A 19,238-nucleotide genomic window follows, 5' to 3' on the forward strand; every position below is an offset into this window, starting at 1 on the left:
CCTATCCATTTTCCATTCCCAATGGGGACACTGACTATCATCCTCCATCCTGCCAATGATGCCAGTCTTCATTGCCTATTTGTCAAATTTCCCCAAATACACACCTTCAAGGCTCCATCTCATGCCATTCCTCATGCCTGAGAGGAGTTCTCAATAAAAATCCACAAAGCCACTATATAGTCCTCCTTCAAATCCCACCTCTGCTCTGATCCCTACATTAGGCCCAACGACTTGACAACAGTCTGGTGTCTAGTGTGCTGTGACCGCTGCTTATCACACTGACCTTAATTGCCTCATTCTTATCTTGTTCTCCCCACTCTGTTTGCTGTATCCCCTCATTGTCTCACTTTATAAGATCTTTGGGACAGGGACCATCTTTTTGTGTTCGATGTTTGTTCAGTGCCTGGTACAATTGGGCTGGGGCCTCCAGGCACTACTGCAATGCAAATAAATAAATCTTTAAGGAAAGTCCCATTGGAGCTTTAATGGAACAATTAAAAATCCATTTTACATCTGACCCCAAATATACCACAGTAAAATAAAATATATAGATAACCTTAGGACAGTATTTAACACCATGCAATGGCATTTTAAAAAGGAAAGCATAATATTGCTTTCGCAAACATTGCTTCAGCAGGAGCTTTGCTGAAGAATGAAAAGTCAGACCCTTGACATCTTCCAAACTAGGGCTGTGGGAAATCATCAGTTTTCACAAATTTCAAAATAACTGACATTTTGCCTGTGAGTGCACAGTTCTGCCAGCAGACGATATTTCATTGCCAAAATAGGCACAACTCCACTGTGGAACAATTTGCAATGTTCTTCCTTTGCCTCGGGTAAAAGGGCCATTTTTCAGCACAAAAGCAACAATCTGTGATGACATGGCAGAATTTCACAATGGGCTAAAGAAAAACAAAGAATACCCTTTGTTTTAGGGAGAAAACAGAATTTGAGGAGAAACCACAAAATGTTCAAGAAAAAACATCCAACTTTTGATTTTCCAGTCTTGTGTGGCCAGCAGTGAGACTGTTCTCACAGCTCTAATATCCATGTCAATAGGAAGGGGAAAAGTAGCTTTATGCTGATTACAATCACTCCTGCAAATTAAAATTCTAGATAATAAAAAAGGAGAATAAAACAGGAGTCCACCTAGAGAAGTCATTTTTCTAGAACTCAGTTCCCTTTAATGGAAGCGTCAAGAATTTAGTGATCAGGAAGCAGAGCGTAGAGACCTGGGTGGGGAACGAGAGGGGACAACAAAAACAAAAGAACCACCTAATACACCACGCTCCAGCCCTGCAAATGATAAAACATGGGCAAACTGCTGCACTCACCAGAATTTCATTGACCAAAATGGCATCCCCACTGAAGCAGGGCAGTCCACTTACATTGTATCAATTGTAGGACTGGAGTCCAGCAGTTTCCTATCATGAGGATGTTATGGATAGCAGCATATTTGATTCAGATCAACATGTTTTGACAGAACTAAAAAGACAAATTAAAACCCATGAAAATATTTTATTTTAAAATTTCAGTAGAGGCTATTTTCTTTTTAATGAAAAAATATTCCCCAGCAATGTTTGCAACCGAATCACCAAAATATTATTTTAGTGCATAAGAACCTGCCAAAGTTGATGATGATTGTAGTAGTAGCTAAGGACCCCAATCATAGTCCAAGACCCCAGCGTGCTAGGCATTACACAAAACACATGACAGTCCCAGCCCCTGGGAACTTGTTATCTAAGTTAGAAACAAAGTAACCAGAAATTATAAACAAAAGTGAAACTGACTTGGGTTTTTGTTGTTGTTTTGGGTGGGGGGCTGGTCTAAGTTGAAAGATCTGTACGAAACAGAGTGAAAAGTAAAGTAGATATTTTAAAAGAACACATTGCAACAATTCAAGCTGTTATCAGTAAAATAGCTAAGGAAACGTATTGGTATATAGTTGTGTTTAACTTGACAGTGCTGTTTTAGTCCTAAATTTCAAAACAAGCAACTGACAGCCCAGAGCCAAGAAAAGAAGCTGTAAATATAATTGCTCATGTACCTTAACACATCTTATATATTTGAGACTCTTAAAAGTTCCCTGTTGAACAGAATAGAGATTTCGAACACTCAGCTCATCCTCTGTCACGCTGTACTATGAGGAAGAAATCAAAGTGATCCTAAACAATATGAAATGAATGTAGAATCCCAAAAGGACGTATCCCTCTCTCGTGATGTGCTCAAGATATTAATCTCGGCATTTTACAAAAAAAAACAAAAGATTAAACATGCTTTTTCCTCAGGGCAAATTCTTCCAGCATCAAAGCAGAATGTCATGTCAGTAACCCAAGAGCATGCCAGAAAGCAAAATGTATTTACAGCATTGCCTCCCAAGTTTAAAGGCAAATTGCAGCATATTATAACGTACTACAATTCATATTAGAGAATGAATCCATTGACACTTACTTATCAATGCAGGATCCAGAGGTAATCCCCAAAGCTATCTGCATAGGAAAATCCACTGCTGTTTCAAGTGATTTCCCTTTCAAGTTTCCAGCATTGTTTAAAATATGACTCACATTACCCCTAGTTTTCTATTTCTGTAAAGTTTTTGGGCTGGTAGATCATGTTGATTACAAAGGGTTTTTTAGAAGGAGGGAGCCACCTAAGGCCAAATCTCTTTGCCTTCTTTATAGCCGCTGAATCCAACTCAGTTATTGTGGCAATTCTCCTCAATACAGAAAGTGTGATTTGGGCCTTGGATTAGTGACTTCACTAGAAGGGCAGTTATCTGTGCTCGCATACACCCTGTGCAACCCCCAAATCAATGGCATTGCACAGGGTATAAAAACCAGGGCAGAATGTGACTCTACACAATATAACTAGAACTAGTCGCCTCCCATCTCCAACAAAGCCAATAGTGTATGTTGTAAAGGAAATTTTGAAAGAATAACTTTAAAAATAAATAAGAAAATAAATGGAAGGTTTTGTATCTAAACTAAGATCTAGTATTCCTTTTGCATGCAAAATTCAGTGGTGTTATGCATGCATGCAAGTCAGCTGGAACGAGTCCATTACAATTAATGATACAGTAAAAAGCAAACCTTAAAACAAACTAAATAAACAAAATGCAATCATTTGTAATATCACTGTAAGCAGACAAGCTTCTTAAACTTTTAAAATATTCAATTCTTTTCTAAACAAAGCCAAATGAATTATATGGTTATTTTTAATTTCCTAAATCAGTATGCGTAACAGGAATGCATTTTTTCCAGGCCCTGACATATATTTAGTGTGTGGTTCTTCTCGAAAAAGGTACTGGGTAATAACAGCAGTGAAGGTTCTGTACTTATCGGATCTCGCCGATTTCCATATTAAAGGTACTCAGACAAAAAAACAAAAAGATGTTTTTTCTAACTGCCAGGACTGCCTTTCAGCAGGTTTCATAACTAGTTAAACACTAACTAGTTCAGTCTGCATTGGTTTATTGCTACTGGCCATTGCACTCACTGGTCCCACCCCCCAGCCCACAGTATACCAATGATCTTCTGAAATCTCCCAGAATGCACGGTGAATGAAAGCTGAGCCAAGAACTCAGCTTGGATACTGGGATAGGTATCTGGTTGAAATGCTGGTATCTGGTATCTTAAACCAATCCAGCTCAGTGAACATGGATGCACTGAAACAATTGAGCTGATATTGGTACAGGACAAACAGTTCTATAACTAAGGCTTCAGTTCTCCAGTGTAGACAAAACCTAAGAGTCAAGCAGCATTCTTTTCCTTCTCACACCCTGGTATACAGGTATTTGTCAAATTAGGCCCTGGCTGACACCAGTGCAGCCCTGTCTCCTTGAGTGTAACCAGTTAGGCCCTACTAAATATTTCTGTTGATGCACAAACAGGGATTGAATCCAGCTCGTTCCATCTGAGTTATGTTGCTCCAAAGGGCTAACAGGAGTAAAAAAGAAATAAAAGTTTCACTTTAATGACCTTAGGAGGACTCTGAGTACACACGGGGAACAGGTCTCAAGTCAGAAGGTACACATTTTTACCTAGCCACTTTGCAGAGAAGAAGTACACCTCAAAAGATTTTCAGCTTATGACTTTCGGAATATTTAGGCTATGTCTACTACCCTAGGCAGCTTTTAGCAATACGGCTATGTCAAACATAAAGGGAAGGGTAAACACCTTTAAATCCCTCCTGGCCAAAGGAAAAACCCTTTCACCTGTAAAGAGTTAAGAAGCTAGGATAACCTCGCTGGCACCTGACCAAAATGACCAATGAGGAAACAAGATACTTTCAAAGCTGGACGGGGGGAGAAACAAAGGTTCTCTCGGTCTGGGTGTTGCTTTTGCTGGGCCTAGAGCAGGAATGCAGGTCAGAACTCCTGTAAAGGGCTAATAAGCAATCTAGTTAGATATGCGTTAGATTCTGTTTTGTTTAAATGGCTGATAAAATCAGTTGTGCTGAACGGAATGTATATTCCAGTTTGTGTGTCTTTTTGTAACTTAAGGTTTTGCCTAGAGGGATTCTCTAGGTTTTGAATCTGATTACCCTGCAAGGTATTTACCATCCTGATTTTACAGAGGTGATTCTTTTACTTTTTCTTCAATTAAAATTCTTCTTTTAAGAACCCGATTGCTTTTTCATTGTTCTTAAGATCCAGGGGTTTGGGTCTGTGTTCACCTATGCAAATGGGTGAGGATTTTTACCAAGCCTTCCCCAGGAAAGGGGGTGTAGGGTTTGGGAGGATTCTGAGGGGAAAGGTGTTTCCAAGCAGGCTCTTTCCCAGTTATATATCTGTTAGACGTTTGGTGGTGGCAGCAATGAAGTCCAACGGCAAAATGTAAAATAGTTTGTACCTTGGGGAAGTTTTAACCTAAGCTGGTAAAAATAAGCTTCGGGGGGTTTTCATGCAGGTCCCCACATCTGTACCCTAGAGTTCAGAGTGGGGAAGGAACTTTGACAGGCTGTACCGCTACAGCCATGCCACTAAAAGGCAGGCAGCATAGCCGCTGTTTGTCAGCGGGAGAGAGCTCTCCTGCCAACAAGAAACTTCCACCCCCAATGATCGGTGGTAGCTTTGTCGGCAGGAAAATGCTCCTGCTGACAAAGCGCTGTTCACACCGGCGCTTTTCCTCAGCAAAACGTTTGTCTTTCGGGGTGTATGCTGTTTTAACATCTCTGAACAACAAAAGTTTTGTCATTCAGTTGCCAGCATAGACAAAGCCTTACTGTCCTACTACCCCTTTACCCTTTGAGATCTGTTTAAGTATGAACAGCAGAGTAAGCGGGCACACAGGGAGTTATAGTAGTCTGCTATTCAACTGTTCTATTGTCCATAATGGAAATGTTTCTCAAGCTTACGTTTCAGCCCGTATCCCTTGCATGCTGTATTCTTGGCACAGATTTGGACAGCTCAGCTGTCATTGCCTATACCCATTCATAAAATGTGACCACACTGCTGAAAGCCACAGCTTCTTGTGCACCCAGAAATAATGTCATATCTCAGTCAAAAACATACTTCCATAAATTGCCTCTACTTGGAAAGCCCGAAGGTCACATCTGGACTCTGAAGTCAATGGGAGTTGTGTACATGGATCAAGGGCAATATTTAAACTTCTGTCTGATTTTGGAAGCAATCCATGTAGAGAGTTCATTAGCAAGTCAGTCAGATAGGAATGTATAAAACTCTTAAAGCAGAATGGAAGATGAAGTTAAATTAGCACAGCTTTATTCTGATGAATAATAAATAGGATAGGTTTGTAACACACAAGTTCAAAAGATATTAGAACTTAATGGCTCATTGACTGCGGTGGGAGAAGATGCAGACCCAGCCCTCCCCCACATACATCCCAAAAAATCATCACACCATATTCTTAGCAGGACATCATTATATTTTGTTTGTTTCAACAGTTCACTTTCTTATATGGAGAACACAATGGTATAATCAGGCGCAAACAATTCAATCCCTGGCAGACCAGCCCCTGACTTTTTTTTTTTTTTTTTTGGCTGGTTTGAGCCCAAAAATGAATTTAACATTGTGCCCCAGAGCTAGCAGGAAATCCAAACTTCCGCAAGGGCAAGAGAACCAGGGGAAGAACTACACAAAAGCAAACAGGGGAGACCATATCACTATATCAAGGCCTTGGTCTAAACACATGGATTGTTGGTGTGTGCAAGATGAGATAAGAGTTGGACTAAATAAGACTCAGGGTTCTTTTCTCTTCTTCTTGTATGCACATAACTTACTGAAGTACATTCCCACCCAGAGGGTTGAATACACTCTGTGGAAGGGGAGGGGTATGAGGAAGTTTAGGTATCAAAGTAAACTAAGAATTGAGGAAAGTGTCAGCTATGTAGCACGCTGTCTGCCTCTTGGGCAGGGGTGGCCAATCTGAGCCTGAGATGGAGCCAGAATTTACCAATGTACATTGCCAAAGAGCCACAGTAATACATCAGCAACCCCCCATCAGCTCCACCCCCACCCTACCAGCAGCCCCGCCGATCAGCAGCTCCCCCCTCTCTCCCCACACCTCCCAATTAGCTATTTCGTGGCATGCAGGAGGTTCTGGGAGGGAGGGGGGGGAGCGAGGGCATGGCAGGGTCAGGGGAGGGGGCAGGAAGGGTTGGAGTAGGAGCAGGGCCTGTGGCAGAGCCAGGGGTTGAGCAGTGAGCATCCCCCTGGCACATTGGAAAGTTGGCACCTGTAGCTACACGCCTATACAAGGAGCCGCATATTGACTTCTGAAGAGCTGCATGTGGCTCCGGAGTCACAGGTTAGCCACTCTTGCTCTTGGGAATCTCACAGACACGTCTCCCCTTGAGCTCTGTGGGTAAGCCTCCATACTTGATTGGAAAAGACATCCAGAACAAGAGAGGGGCGACTTGGCCCTTTCCCTAGGATGCTCTCTTGCTGCCCCTGCAGATGTGACATTGGGACACTCACCATCAAAACCTATGAATCCACCTTTATGACTACGCTGCATCAATTATGGGAGTTTGGCTCCTTCAGGACCCAAGCTGCCAGAAGGCCTTGGTTGGAAGTACAGCCTGGAAGCACAGGCCCAATGGGTCTCAACATTCACCACAAGCTCGGGATAGCCACTGACTGAAGGGAGTGAAACCCCTGCTTATTCCCTGGGGAAGAGTTCAACCCCAGTCACACCCCCACCCCAAGGGGATGGACATTCCACAAGCTGAAACTCTTCTTTCCCCTGCACAGGAAAATCCCCAAGAGAGGGTTTGACACAGAGAAAGTTCAAAAGGCATTTTTATCTCACAATCCCCAACACAGCCCCAGAGAGAGACAAAGAAAAAGAAAACAGCCACACCAGGACAAGTTTTAGCAGAGTATTGTCCCGGGGTGTATAAACCCCAGGCTACTCCAGCCACTAAAAAGTTAACAGGGAAATTCCTGGTCTCCTCAGCTGAGGCTAGTTGCTAGAATTGTAACAGCTGGGGGAATAAAAAGACTGCAGGTGCTCCCTGCCTCCATTTCCTCCTCCAAGGGCGGGTCCCTACAGCCTTCCCCACCCAGGCTGGAGCTGTTGCCATAGCTTTGTCCTCCAGCCAAGTCAGTCACTCAAACGTAACCCTTTCCAGGGCAACACTAAAATACACACACACAGCTTTCCCACCCCGCTCGGGCGCCTCTTCCAAGCTACCTTTGAGTCTCTCTATTCTTGGATAGAGCACTGACTTCCAGGCTGCTTCCCCAGCGTCCCAACATAGCCTCAGCCCCTATAGACTACCTTTCAGCCTTCCCTATACTGGGATAGGACAGGGACTCCCAGCCTGCTTCCCTGGAGTCCCCAGCTTCTTCCACCCCCTACTTCAGTGCCTTCCACAAGACTCCCTGTGACTCAATTCTCTTCTCCTCCTGCTACCCGAGTTCTCTCCACTGTTTGGATAAGGCCGAGGTGATACTCAGGCTGTCCCCTGACCCCAAACAGCCCTGCCCCCTTAGGCTGGGAGGCAGTTAAGTACGGCACAGGTGAGGCTGATTGAACAGGGCTGGCTAGCCCCAGGCCTCTTGGCCTTTAAAGGCAGGCCACCCTGCTACCGTTTTTTTTTTTTTTGGACATGAAAACTAGAGATATGTAGAGGGGGCCCTGAACCAGCCATTTGGTCCCAAACTAGTCCAGTTAGAAGGTCTTAAAATAAAACGTCAAGGACAGTTGGGTATACATTTGACTTCCGTCGGAGCATTCCCTGTGTAGGAACTACAAGATCAGGCCCCGACTCAGAACTACAAGACGGCGCCCAATTGCTTACTTGTTTATTTATTTAATTATTTTCAGGGAAGCAGAAAGGCCCTTAACCAGGCAGTCAGTGCTTTGATTAAAGCAGTATAGCCAAGCTAAATACTCAATATCCACAAGACAAAGACAGTGAGCGGAAAAGTGTATTCTTCCTATGCACATATACGTTTCTTAGATACTTCTTTTAAAAATCTGGGAGAAGATACTCTCGTGATGAGAACTGTATAAACACCTCAACAAACAGAAAAATAAATGCAAAATGCATTTAACTGTAAATCTGGAAAGGAGTCAGTGATTTGAGAGACAAAGTGAGGTAAGCTGTAAGAGAAAGTGGCTTATACCCACAAGCTAGGAACTGAATGCTCTTTTCCTCCTGTGCAAACAGAGGGGAGCTGAAATCCATGGATCCTGCCTGGAAAAGCTGGTTCCACAGCACAATCCCCCAGACCTGATGGAAGCCCCCCCCCTTCCGCTTGCCAAGGAACTGTCCAGCAAAACAAAAATAAACTCTGAAAAAAGCATACTTCCAGTGCTGAATGACAACTAGTCTACAACAAGTGACAGACCATATTAAACTTCTGTATGGCTTTTGACTTGGTACTGTACAACATTTTGATTGAAAAACTAGAACAAAATAAAATTAACATGGCACACGTTAAATGGATGAAAAACTGGCTAATTGATAGGTCTCAAAATATAACAGTAAACAGGGAATCATCATCAAGTAGATGGGTTTCCGATGGGATCGCATAGGGATAGATTCTTGGCCCTAGGCTACTTAAATTCTTATCCATGACTTGGAAGAAAACATAAAATCATCATTGATAAAGTTTGCAGAGGATACAAAAATTGTGGGAGACGTAAATAATGAAGAGCACAGGTCACTGATGCAGAACAATCTAGATCACTTGGTAAACTGGGTGCACGCAAACATGTGTGTTTTAATACACCTAAATGTAAATGTATACATCTGAGAACAAAGAAATGTAGACTATACTTACACAGTTGGGGACTCTATCCTGGGAAGTGGTGACTCTGAAAAAGATTTGGGCATTTTGGTGGCTGAATATGAGCCCCCAGTGTAATACTGTGGTGAAAAGAGCTAATATGATCCTAAGATGCATGAATAGGGGAATCTCGAATAGGAGCAGAGAGGTTGTTTTACCTCTGTATTTGGAACTGGCGCAACTGCTGTTGGAATTTTGGGTCCAGCTGTAGCTCCCTCAATCCAAGAAGCATGCTGATAAATTGGAGAGGGTTCAGAGAAGAGTCACGAGAATGATTAAAGGATTAGAAAATCTGTCTTACAGTGATAGACTCAATGAGTTCAATCAATTTAGCTTAACAAAGAGAAGGTTAACAAGTGACTTGGTTACAGTCTATCAGTATCTACATGAGGAACAAATATTTAATAATGGCCTGTTCAATCTAGCAGAGAAAGGTCTAACATGACCCAATGGCTGGAAGTTGAAGCTAGACAAATTCTAACTGGAAATAAATGTGTAAATTTTTAACAGTGAAGGTAATTAACCACTGGAACCGTTTACCAAGGGTGATGGTGGATTCTCCATCACTGACCATTTTTAAATCAAGATAGGGTGTATTTCTAAAAGATCTGCTCTAGGAATTATTTTGAAGAAGTTCAATGGCCTATGTTATCCAGGAGGTCAGGCTAGATCAGTGGTCCCCAAACTGTGGCACACCACCCCCCTTGTCCCCTGGAGGAATGTTCAGGGGGGCACGGCAGGGCCCAGATCAGCCTCCATGGGGGCAGAGAGGGAGTGTGGGCCACCCAGCCCCGCTCTGCTCCCAGCCCTTCCCCCAGCAGCGGCCCCGGCTCCCAGCCCCACCCCCAATCTTGGCCCCCAGCCACAGCTCTGCTCCCGGCTCCAGACCTGCCCCCAGTTGCAGCCCCAGCCTTGGCCCCCTTACTGCTGTCCACGCTCCCCCTCCTCAGAGCCGCAGACCCAACTCCTGGGGGGGCATAGACAGGAATAAAGGGGGGCATGACGTGAAAGTTTGGGGACCACTGTGCTAGATGATCACAATGGTCCCTTCTGGCCTTGGAATCAATGAGTCTCCTTCCTTCCTCCCTGATTTTACCTAGCAATGTCAAAAGCCAACGTCAGATGTCTAGAAGCCTGTGACTAGTCCAGTGCATTTACTCATGTGTGCGTTTGCAGAACTTTCTCAACACATTCATTAAATGTGACAGGCCAAATTCTACTCTGACATATATGCAGCAAGGTTAAAATTCAGCTTCCCCTCCACATACATCTGGCACATACATTTTCTCATATAATGGATGGAAAATGGGGCTGTGCACACGAAACAGAATTGAATTAGGCTGCATGTACCCAGGAATGTACTATGACGAGTCTAGAACTCACATCACTTTAGTGACCCCTTAAAAGCAGTGAACATGCTGCAATATGCCAAAGTTAGCAACCCAAGACAAATGCCACCATGGAACGAACACAAACGCCCTGTCTAGGTAACGAATGCTTTTTTCAATCCATTTAGCTCTGTCTGAGCTTCCTTAGGTGGGAGTCTTAACTGTTAACCTGTTTCTAAAGGGGTGTTAAGGCAGTGGAGGGTTCCGCTAACCTGAAGGAGAAAAAACTCACAAACACATTCCTCCATCATCTAGACATGCTCCCAGACTGCAGCGTCCATTTCTGCTCTACTTCAGCCAGGTAAGTTTGCAGTAGTACTTGTCGCGGCAACCCTAGAGACATTCTAGGGCTTGTTTACATACAAAAGTTGGACTGCTTAAATATACTGCTATAATTAAACTGTGCAACCACCTGAAGCCAAGTCTGCACTAGAAACGTTTGCTATTCTACCAATGTCAGTTCAGGGTGCAATATGGATTTTGGGGGTTGTTTTGTGGTAAGGTGTTTTGTTTTGTTTTTTTTAACCAAACAAAAGCCCTAGTGTAGAAACATTTATAATGACATGAAAGTGCTTTTGCCTGTCTAGCTCATTTTGTCCAGCACTTTTTTGCAGGTGTCAACTGCACCTACACTAGGAGGGTTTGATGGTATAACTATAATACAAAATGTTTCTGGTGTAGACTAGCCCTTAGCGAGGATGCAGATACAGTGGCCCAAGTATGCTTTCTAGCCTTACAACTAGTCTTATACAAGAAAGGAAATAAGCTGTACTAGTATAATGCACCTTTATACCTGTAGTAATGTGTCCACATTATGGGTTGTACTGGAATAACTATTTCAGTTAAAACAAAATCACACACTGGATATAATACTGATCCAGAATCGATCATACCTGGAATCTCTCTCCTTCTCTGGAGCCCAGAAAGACATTCGGGAATATAGAATATCTAACTGAGCCCTCCAAAGGGAGAGTGCAGATTTCACAACATAGAAAAGTTAGATGCTGCTGATATATCAGAAGCCACACTGACAAATATACTCTCAAATACCATCTCACTAGCTGCTGAGTGACTGAATAACATCTTTTCCTTCTGCGCTGAAGAATTCGAGAAAGGCCAATTGCTATCACAGAGCCAAAAAGAACAAAAGAACTTGCAGCAGGTGGTACAAATGTGCATGTCTAATTACACCCTCCACTCACCTGTCAGATTCCTCAACTCTGGACATGGCTAGAGGGGGAGTCCAGCAAAGTATCTGAGTTGTAAAGAGGAAGAGATAAGAGGGAAGGAGAGGAGGGGGTGTGGGCAGGAGAAAAGGAGCGATTGGCTGATTCAAGTACTGAGCATGTCATGGAGGAGTCTTATATTATTCCTGTCAGTGGACTGAATCTCTCCCTCCACTGCCCCATTCCTCTTCCCTTCCTCTCCCCGCAAATATCTGTCACACATCTCCCTCCTCAAGAATCTGGATGTTTTTCACTACTGCAGTGTATCTGCTGAGCATGTCACATAGCATTGTTTAGACAAAAAGAAAGGGAGTACTTGTGGCACCTTAGAGACGAACACATTTATTTGAGCATAAGCTTTCGTGAGCTACAGCCGATGAAGTGAGCTGTAGCTCACGAAAGCTTATGCTCAAATAAATGTGTTCGTCTCTAAGGTGCCACAAGTACTCCCTTTCTTTTTGCGGATACAGACTAACACGGCTGCTACTCTGAAAACTGTTTAGACAGTAGATTTATACCAAGGAAGTCCACAGCAAAATTAAGAAGCCCATAGTATTCCCCTAGCTGTCTTATATATACACAGTCTTCCTTGTAAACTCCTCCTTGGGTCTCATTAAGCTCACACTGGGCTAGCAAGTCTGCACAACTTCAACAATTTCATGAAAAAGTGAGTTTATCTGCCAATTCCCCCCGCATTCTACATGTAATTTGATTTGCAAACCCCCACCACTCCACAAACTGTTCTCAGTTCTTCCTCTCCACCCCGAGAGTTGTTTTCAGTAAAGCAATAGTTTTGAAACATTTCAAGTATTATTTTGGGGGGGGGGGTGGAGGGGCAATTTGCCACTTTCAGAACAACAAACCACCACCACCAGGTAAGCAAATAGTTGCATATTTGTCCGGGTGGGCAGGAAACAGGTTTTGGATCATATCGCTTATTCTGACGGACTGCAGAGTTCTCTATTCCATTACACCTCCAGCGCACGCAGTCCGTCGCTTAGGAGGACCGCACGCTGTTTAATTACTTCAACGTTGCAGCCGCTTGAGCCTCTGTAAGCGGGCTAGGGTTTGTTCCGTGCGCGTTCCCGGGGGCGGGACGAAAACAGGATTTCTGAACGCCGTAGCGCGATGCCTGCTGGTTGTTTTGACTTATTAGGGGAGCCAGAAGTGTCCACGCAAGGCGGTGGCTCTACCATCCGCGCAAACGGGGAGGGTCCAGGGGCGCCGGGGCTTTTGCGAAGCCGCGGGACCGTGCACAGGCCGGTGACCCCGCCTGCGCCGTGCCTGGGAGCGCTGCTGCTGCGCTCAGGAGCTGGGTGGCTGGGGAGAGGGGGGACTCCCAGGTGAGCAGGAGGCAGCGGCGGGGCGAGTGGCCCGGGGACCTGGCCCAGAGCTACGTTTTGCAGTTCCCTGCAGAGGCGGAACTCCCACGGGGGGGGCGATCCCCCGGCCCGCAGCACTGACTGACACTCCCGTCAATTGTGGAGGGCTGCTGCTCGCCCGGCTCCCTCCCTCGCTCGCTCCCACCGGCGGACACACTTACCCTCCTCTGCCGGGCCGGCGGGCGCCGCTGCTGCTGCTGTAGCCGTTTCATACCGGGGGGATCCCGGAGCACCCGAGGGGAGGGACCAAAAGTGTCTGTGAAACTGACCAACTGCGCGAAGTGTTTGTCTAACCTGAAACCCAGGGGCGATGGCCCATCAATCATTGTTAATTACCAGGCCCTTGAGGACCCCCCCCCCTTTCCCCCTGCAGGAGAGGGCCGGGCTGCCCTGCTGTTGAACTATCTGGGGATAAAGCCGAGCTTCAGTTCCACCTCGCCAGTTAAACGTCTTTAGTGGGGAAAGGGCTTGTAGACCCCACAGGTGCTTTGCAGAGCCACTGAGACCTAACCGGAGATTGAACCAACTAGGCCATTTTCTACAGTAGGGCATTTCCCCCTCTCTTATACCAGTGGGGGGAGGAGGGGAGGAGAAAGGGGAAAACCTGGAAATATTTACTCTCTAATAGGAACGAGGTGGGTCCCCAGCAGCCTCCCGGGACCCTCTGCCTGTAGCGCCCTCCACTCAAAAAGCCAGGGGAAAGCTGCACATATTGAAACAATGAAACAGCCTGTTTTATAACATTCTCCTGGAGAAGGAGAAAATCTGCATCATATTTCCTGGTGGAAAAAGAAGAAAGTTAAACAACGTCAATGTCCCCGTCCCCCACCTTGGTCGCCATGCCATGCAAAACTGCCTGGCTGTATTGGTTTTCAGAGGTTAGAAGCTTAGTCAGTTACATCAAAGCCTGCTTAAAAGTTCTGCTAAGGATTGATTTTATTATGTTTATTTGTTAATTTTCCACTGCTGACTGCAGAGATCCAGGCTGCTGTTTGCTTTCCTTGCAGTAACTCATGACTGCAGCATTGGATGATTTTGACCTTAACATCAGATCTTCCACTTGGCATATTGATGTGAAAATACAGACGGTTTGGAGAAATGCATGCTGCTATAAAGACAAGGTTTAGGCAAAGAACAAAATCCTTATAGTGCTGTGTCCCATCAAGAAAATGTCTCTGATAGCCTTAAAAGCAGGATAACTCAGCCACCCTTCTCTCCCTGCAAGCTAAAACCAGCTTTCCAGAGGCATCCAGGGAAGGCTGGCTGTTGGCTCCCCTACTCAATTGATAGCCATTTCCTGTCTCCCCTTGACCAAATCAATGTAATCTCTGTGGCCCTGATCCCCATTTTAGGCTCCACTGTGATCCACAAAATTCTCACCAAACCCAGTAGGTCCCTAAATTCACTTGGTGCTTAAGGTTTCAGGGTAAAAGTTCCCTCTGCGACTAAGCTTCTGCCTCTGAGCATGTGCTCTGTTCCCTCGCTCTAAGGGGACAGCTACACTGCACACTCCTTACGGTGAGGTGTAGAGTGCATACACGGCACGCCCCCAGCTCAAATATAAATAACGGTTTGGACGGCGAGGCATTGCTTAGGTAAGCAGAGTGCAGACATGCCAGAACACCAGGGTATGTACCCTACACACCCAAACAGGGCTCCTTGCATCTACACTGCTATTTTTAGCAGCATAGTGTCCCACTGTTTCCAGGCTGCCAGAGCTTTTCCCCACCGCAGGAAAAGAGTCCAGCAGCTCCCCACTGCCTGCTCCTCTAAACAATGGAAGAGTGATTGGAGAAGGGGACTGGACCCTAGATCTCCTGCCTCCCAGGTGGGTGGCCCTAACCATTGGATTACAGAGTCAGTCTCACTTTTGTGTAGCCTGGTGGTTCGGGCATCCACATGGAAGCTGGGAGACTCTTGTGCCGGTCCCTCCTGCTCTAATCGTTCTTTCATTATTCAGTCACAGTGGAACTGTTTCAACAGGAGAGACGGAGGGAGCCCTACATCAGAATATCCCAGAGCTTGGGGGTTAGCGCCCTTGCCTGAGCTCTGGGAGGCCCCTCTTCAAATACTTTCTCTGTCTCAGGTAGAGGGGGGATTGCAGCTGGGTCCACCACATCCCCGGTGCGTGATCTAAGGGCTGGATTTAAAGTTTTAAGGTGAGTGTGTCAGGATCAGGGGAAATGGAGTCAAAGGGGCCCTGTGGGAGCTGTTCTTGACAGGGGAGCAGGGAACACGGGGAGTTAAGCTGGAAGCAATTCAGCCAGGTAGACAGAACAACAGTGCACAGGCTTTAATAAAGTTCCACTTGTTCAACTTAACTTGCATGCTGCTTCACTCTTGGCAAATGAAATAGTGTCACCGCCACCTCCTTCTCCAGCCCTTTTGTGGGGAGTGAGGCAAGTGCCCGATTCATTCCTGCAGGAAACCGCTTAGGTGCCTAAGCTGCCCGACTCCAGGAGTTGGTTCCCCAGTTGTGGCTCACTGTGCGGAGATAGGCGCCTGTCTCTGAGGGGGTTAGCACAACCTCCTCTCAACAGCATCTCCCACTGGCTAGCTGAGGCAACTCCCTGCCTAAGGTGCTGGCTTTTGTGGATCCCATTCGAAGTCACCCGTGTCTCCCCATTCATTGTATAGGGAGCCTAGGTGCCTCACTCAGCTTTTGTGGCTCTCAGTGTTGTTCCTGTGATTCTCTAGGTGCTGCAAGGCTGAGCGCTGCAATGCTTAAATCCCTGTGTGGCTCTGGGCCTCGGGGCTTACCTCACAGGGGTGTTAATACCTGTGAGGTGCTCTGATGATAAGCACCCTGGAAAAACCTGCACACCAGCGTGGCTGGGCTCTTTCAGACCATAAAGGTCCTCCTGGTATTCGCCACTATGGAGGTGATGGGCAGAACAAAGACATAGAATGAGCCCGGTCTCCAGTGTGATGATCTGATCCAAGCGTCCGATCAGACCACCAGGCAGTTAGGCCATGCTCCTACTGCCCGGATAGTACAAACTACAGGCCAGACAAATTCCTTCTAATCAAGTTTTCAGGTGCTCGGCCCCCCCAACATGGGATGCGCTTTTCAAAATGGTCTGTTCTCCTGCAGGCACCTACCTAAGTGCCAGATTTTCAATGTGTTCTGCGCCCTGCAACTCCCACGCTGACACTTACAGCATGCAATATGCTGGGCTCTTCAAAAACTGCCCACTTAACCTGGTGTCTAACTGGGAGCTGAGCTCTTTTGAACAATCTGACCGTAACTGAATGGGAAATGTGTATACAACTATAAAAGACTAAGAGTTTCCATCTCTGAATAATGCCTGTCTCTGACAGGCCAATGGGAAAGGAAGGCATTTAACTGCCTTATTGTGCAATATTACACTGCCCCCCTCCCGCCCCGCCCTCCTGGATGCTTTCTGACCCTGCTTGGTAATCACTTTATACCCTTGAGGTTTGAGTAATTACATGAAATGATTGTGTAACTTTAACCCAAAAAATTCCTGTTGAGGTGAGGAAACAATCAAGCACCCTTCCCAAATGATCATTTCTTAGGTGAAAAGGACAGAATTTAGAAAAGAGCAGGGGAATTGTTGGCCTCAGGACTCAGATTGCTTTCTAGCTACAAAGTGATGTGCCTCAAGCACTTCAGGAGTGAGCACAGCATTTATGTTATCGCCAATCCCTGGTTTACATACATCACTAAATGTCAAGTGCTGTCAACCAATTACAAACCTAACTTCGTGGGCACACAAAAGAGAGGCAATGGTATAAGCCTAGCAGAAAGAGATCGGAACAAAATTAAATGCAAAGTCCAAGAAAGCACGAGATGTACCTGGGGATTTTATCATAGTGATAGCATCTTGATAATAGTGGGCCCAATTCTGAAGTCCTTGTTCAGCCCAAAGCCTTATTTACTTCTTTGGGAGATTTGCCTGGACTAGGTCACGTCTGAATAAGTAGTTCAGGATTTAGTGCAATGGAAAGTTGATTTGAGCCAGTGCTAAGGCTGGCTCCTGCTTGATCCTGCTCCCTTTAAAAGCAGTGGCCAGACTCCCATTGACCAATTAGTTCCTGAGCAGGAACAGATGTCTTGTTCCGAAGACCTCAGGCTCAGGCCCGCTGCTGTAATTCAATAGCAGCAGCACAATAACTGATAAATACATGCATCCGATGAAGTGAGCTGTAGCTGACGAAAGCTCATGCTCACATAATTGTGTTCGTCTCTAAGGTGCCACAAGTCCTCCTGTTCTTTTTGCGGATACTGACTAACACGGCTGTTACTCTGAAATCTGATAAATATATGTTTCAAAGTATAATAATTCTCATATGCTTCAGTCACATGCTGCTGCTAATAGCGTAGAAGTATTCTCTGGATGTAAGTTACTGATGCTTGTTTTGGTGTTGATATTCAGGTGTTAACCTACACTACGCACACTTTAGTTTACTTAAACTAAGAATAGTGCTTTCTAGGCAAAATTTGGTTATCTGGTTTGTAATATTTTGGTGTATTTGTTGCTCTTAGAGAAGACAGACAGATCCCATGCACCATCCCTCAGTGCTGGATCACAGCACCCTCTTTGTTCCAGTCCTGAGCCAAGCTTGTCAGGAAAATGATTTGTTTGTATTTAATTATGTATAAATGACCCACCCACTGGGGAGCAGGGAGAGTCATCTCACCTAATCACCAAAATAATTTTCCTTATGATCTAAGCAGAGCTTGGACCATGATTTCCAGAGATCAGAGACCGTTGCTTGAGTGTAACTCATTCTGTTATTGGTTTGTATTATGGTAGCACCTGGAGACCGCAGCCAAAACCATGGGCCCAGCATGCTGGGTAATCGACAACAACATAGAAGGCAACAGTCCCTGCTCTGAAGAATTTAGGGCTTGTATAAACAGGGAATTTTAACTCATAAGCTAAACTGAATTAAGGCCACTTTAATTCTAAATGAGAGAATCCACACAGGAGTTTAGTGCACTTTATCAAATCCATTTTAAATTCACACCTTTAGTTAATTCAGATTAAATTTTCCTGGGTGTCCCTGTGTAGACAAGCCCTTTGAGTATAAAGAGACAAAAAACAGGAGCAAAAACAGAGGCCTTGAAATGCCTTTCCTAGGGTCACCCAATAGGTTAGCAGCAGAGCTGAGAAAGAACTGGTCCATGGTACTCTTAAGCTAGGATAGCAGTTGCATATTGGACTACATTAGGCTTTCCCTACAATAGGTTCTCCCCTCTTCCCCCTGCCCCCCCCCCGACTTCCCCCCGCACAGTTTTCTATAGTTGCCTCCACAAGTGGTAGCCCTGGTTTGAACTTTAGTGCAGTAGACAAGATACCAGCGGCTGCCAGAATTTTAACTCTCATGCCATCTAGATCTGCTCTAAAGCAGGTGGTTAAAATGTATCTTGCACCTTTTGCACAGTAGCATGCCCACTGTGGCTACTACAGGTAGAGCTGAAGTGATGGGAGCTGTGATACATGAAGCGGGGTGGCAGTAGCTCCCTTTGATGGACACCCAGCCAACCAGTTAGTGGTAAAATTCCTCTTGGTCTGTTCTCTGCTTGCTTTACCTGAAAAGGGCTAACAAGCCCACAGGTAAACGAAAAGGAGTGGGCACCTGACCAAAAGAGCCAATAGGAAGGTAGAACTTGGGAAAGAAACTTTCCCTTTGTCTGTTGTAGGCTGGGCTGCAGGGATGGAGCAGCAACGCTGTGTAAGGCTTGAACCAGGTATGAAAATTCATCTTCCATACCTAGAAGACATTATTTGGATAGGGAATGTTGAGCTAGACACAATCAGGTTTATTTTTTATTTTGGCTTGTGGATCTCCTCTGTGCTAACACCAGATGCTTTTGTTTGCTTGTAACCTTTAAGCTGATCCCGCAAGAAAGCTATTTTGGGTGCTTGATTTTTGGAATTGCTCTTTTAAAATCTAGCAAAAGCCTAAGATCCAGATGTAATTTTTTCCTTTTTGTTTTCAATAAATTTTTCTT

The 19,238-nt window shown here is 45.2% G+C and overlaps 1 protein-coding gene across 4 annotated transcripts in view; it reads right to left on the bottom strand.

The window, feature by feature from the left end:
* FBLN2 (fibulin 2) overlaps positions 1–13,502 on the bottom strand; it is a 190,902-nt gene extending 177,400 nt beyond the window's left edge. For 2 of the 4 annotated variants that reach the window (XM_048858461.2, XM_075130531.1), the window contains exon 1: positions 13,417–13,502. In XM_048858461.2, the coding sequence (XP_048714418.1) occupies positions 13,417–13,467 (51 nt within the window). In that variant the 5' untranslated portion in view covers positions 13,468–13,502. The remainder of the gene's footprint in view (positions 1–13,416) is intronic. The other 2 variants (XM_048858460.2, XM_048858464.2) reach the window with 2 other exon arrangements.
* Positions 13,503–19,238: the final 5,736 nt, after the last annotated feature.

This window comes from Caretta caretta, chromosome 7, assembly GCF_965140235.1.
Source record: "Caretta caretta isolate rCarCar2 chromosome 7, rCarCar1.hap1, whole genome shotgun sequence".
Lineage (NCBI taxonomy): Eukaryota > Metazoa > Chordata > Testudines > Cheloniidae > Caretta > Caretta caretta.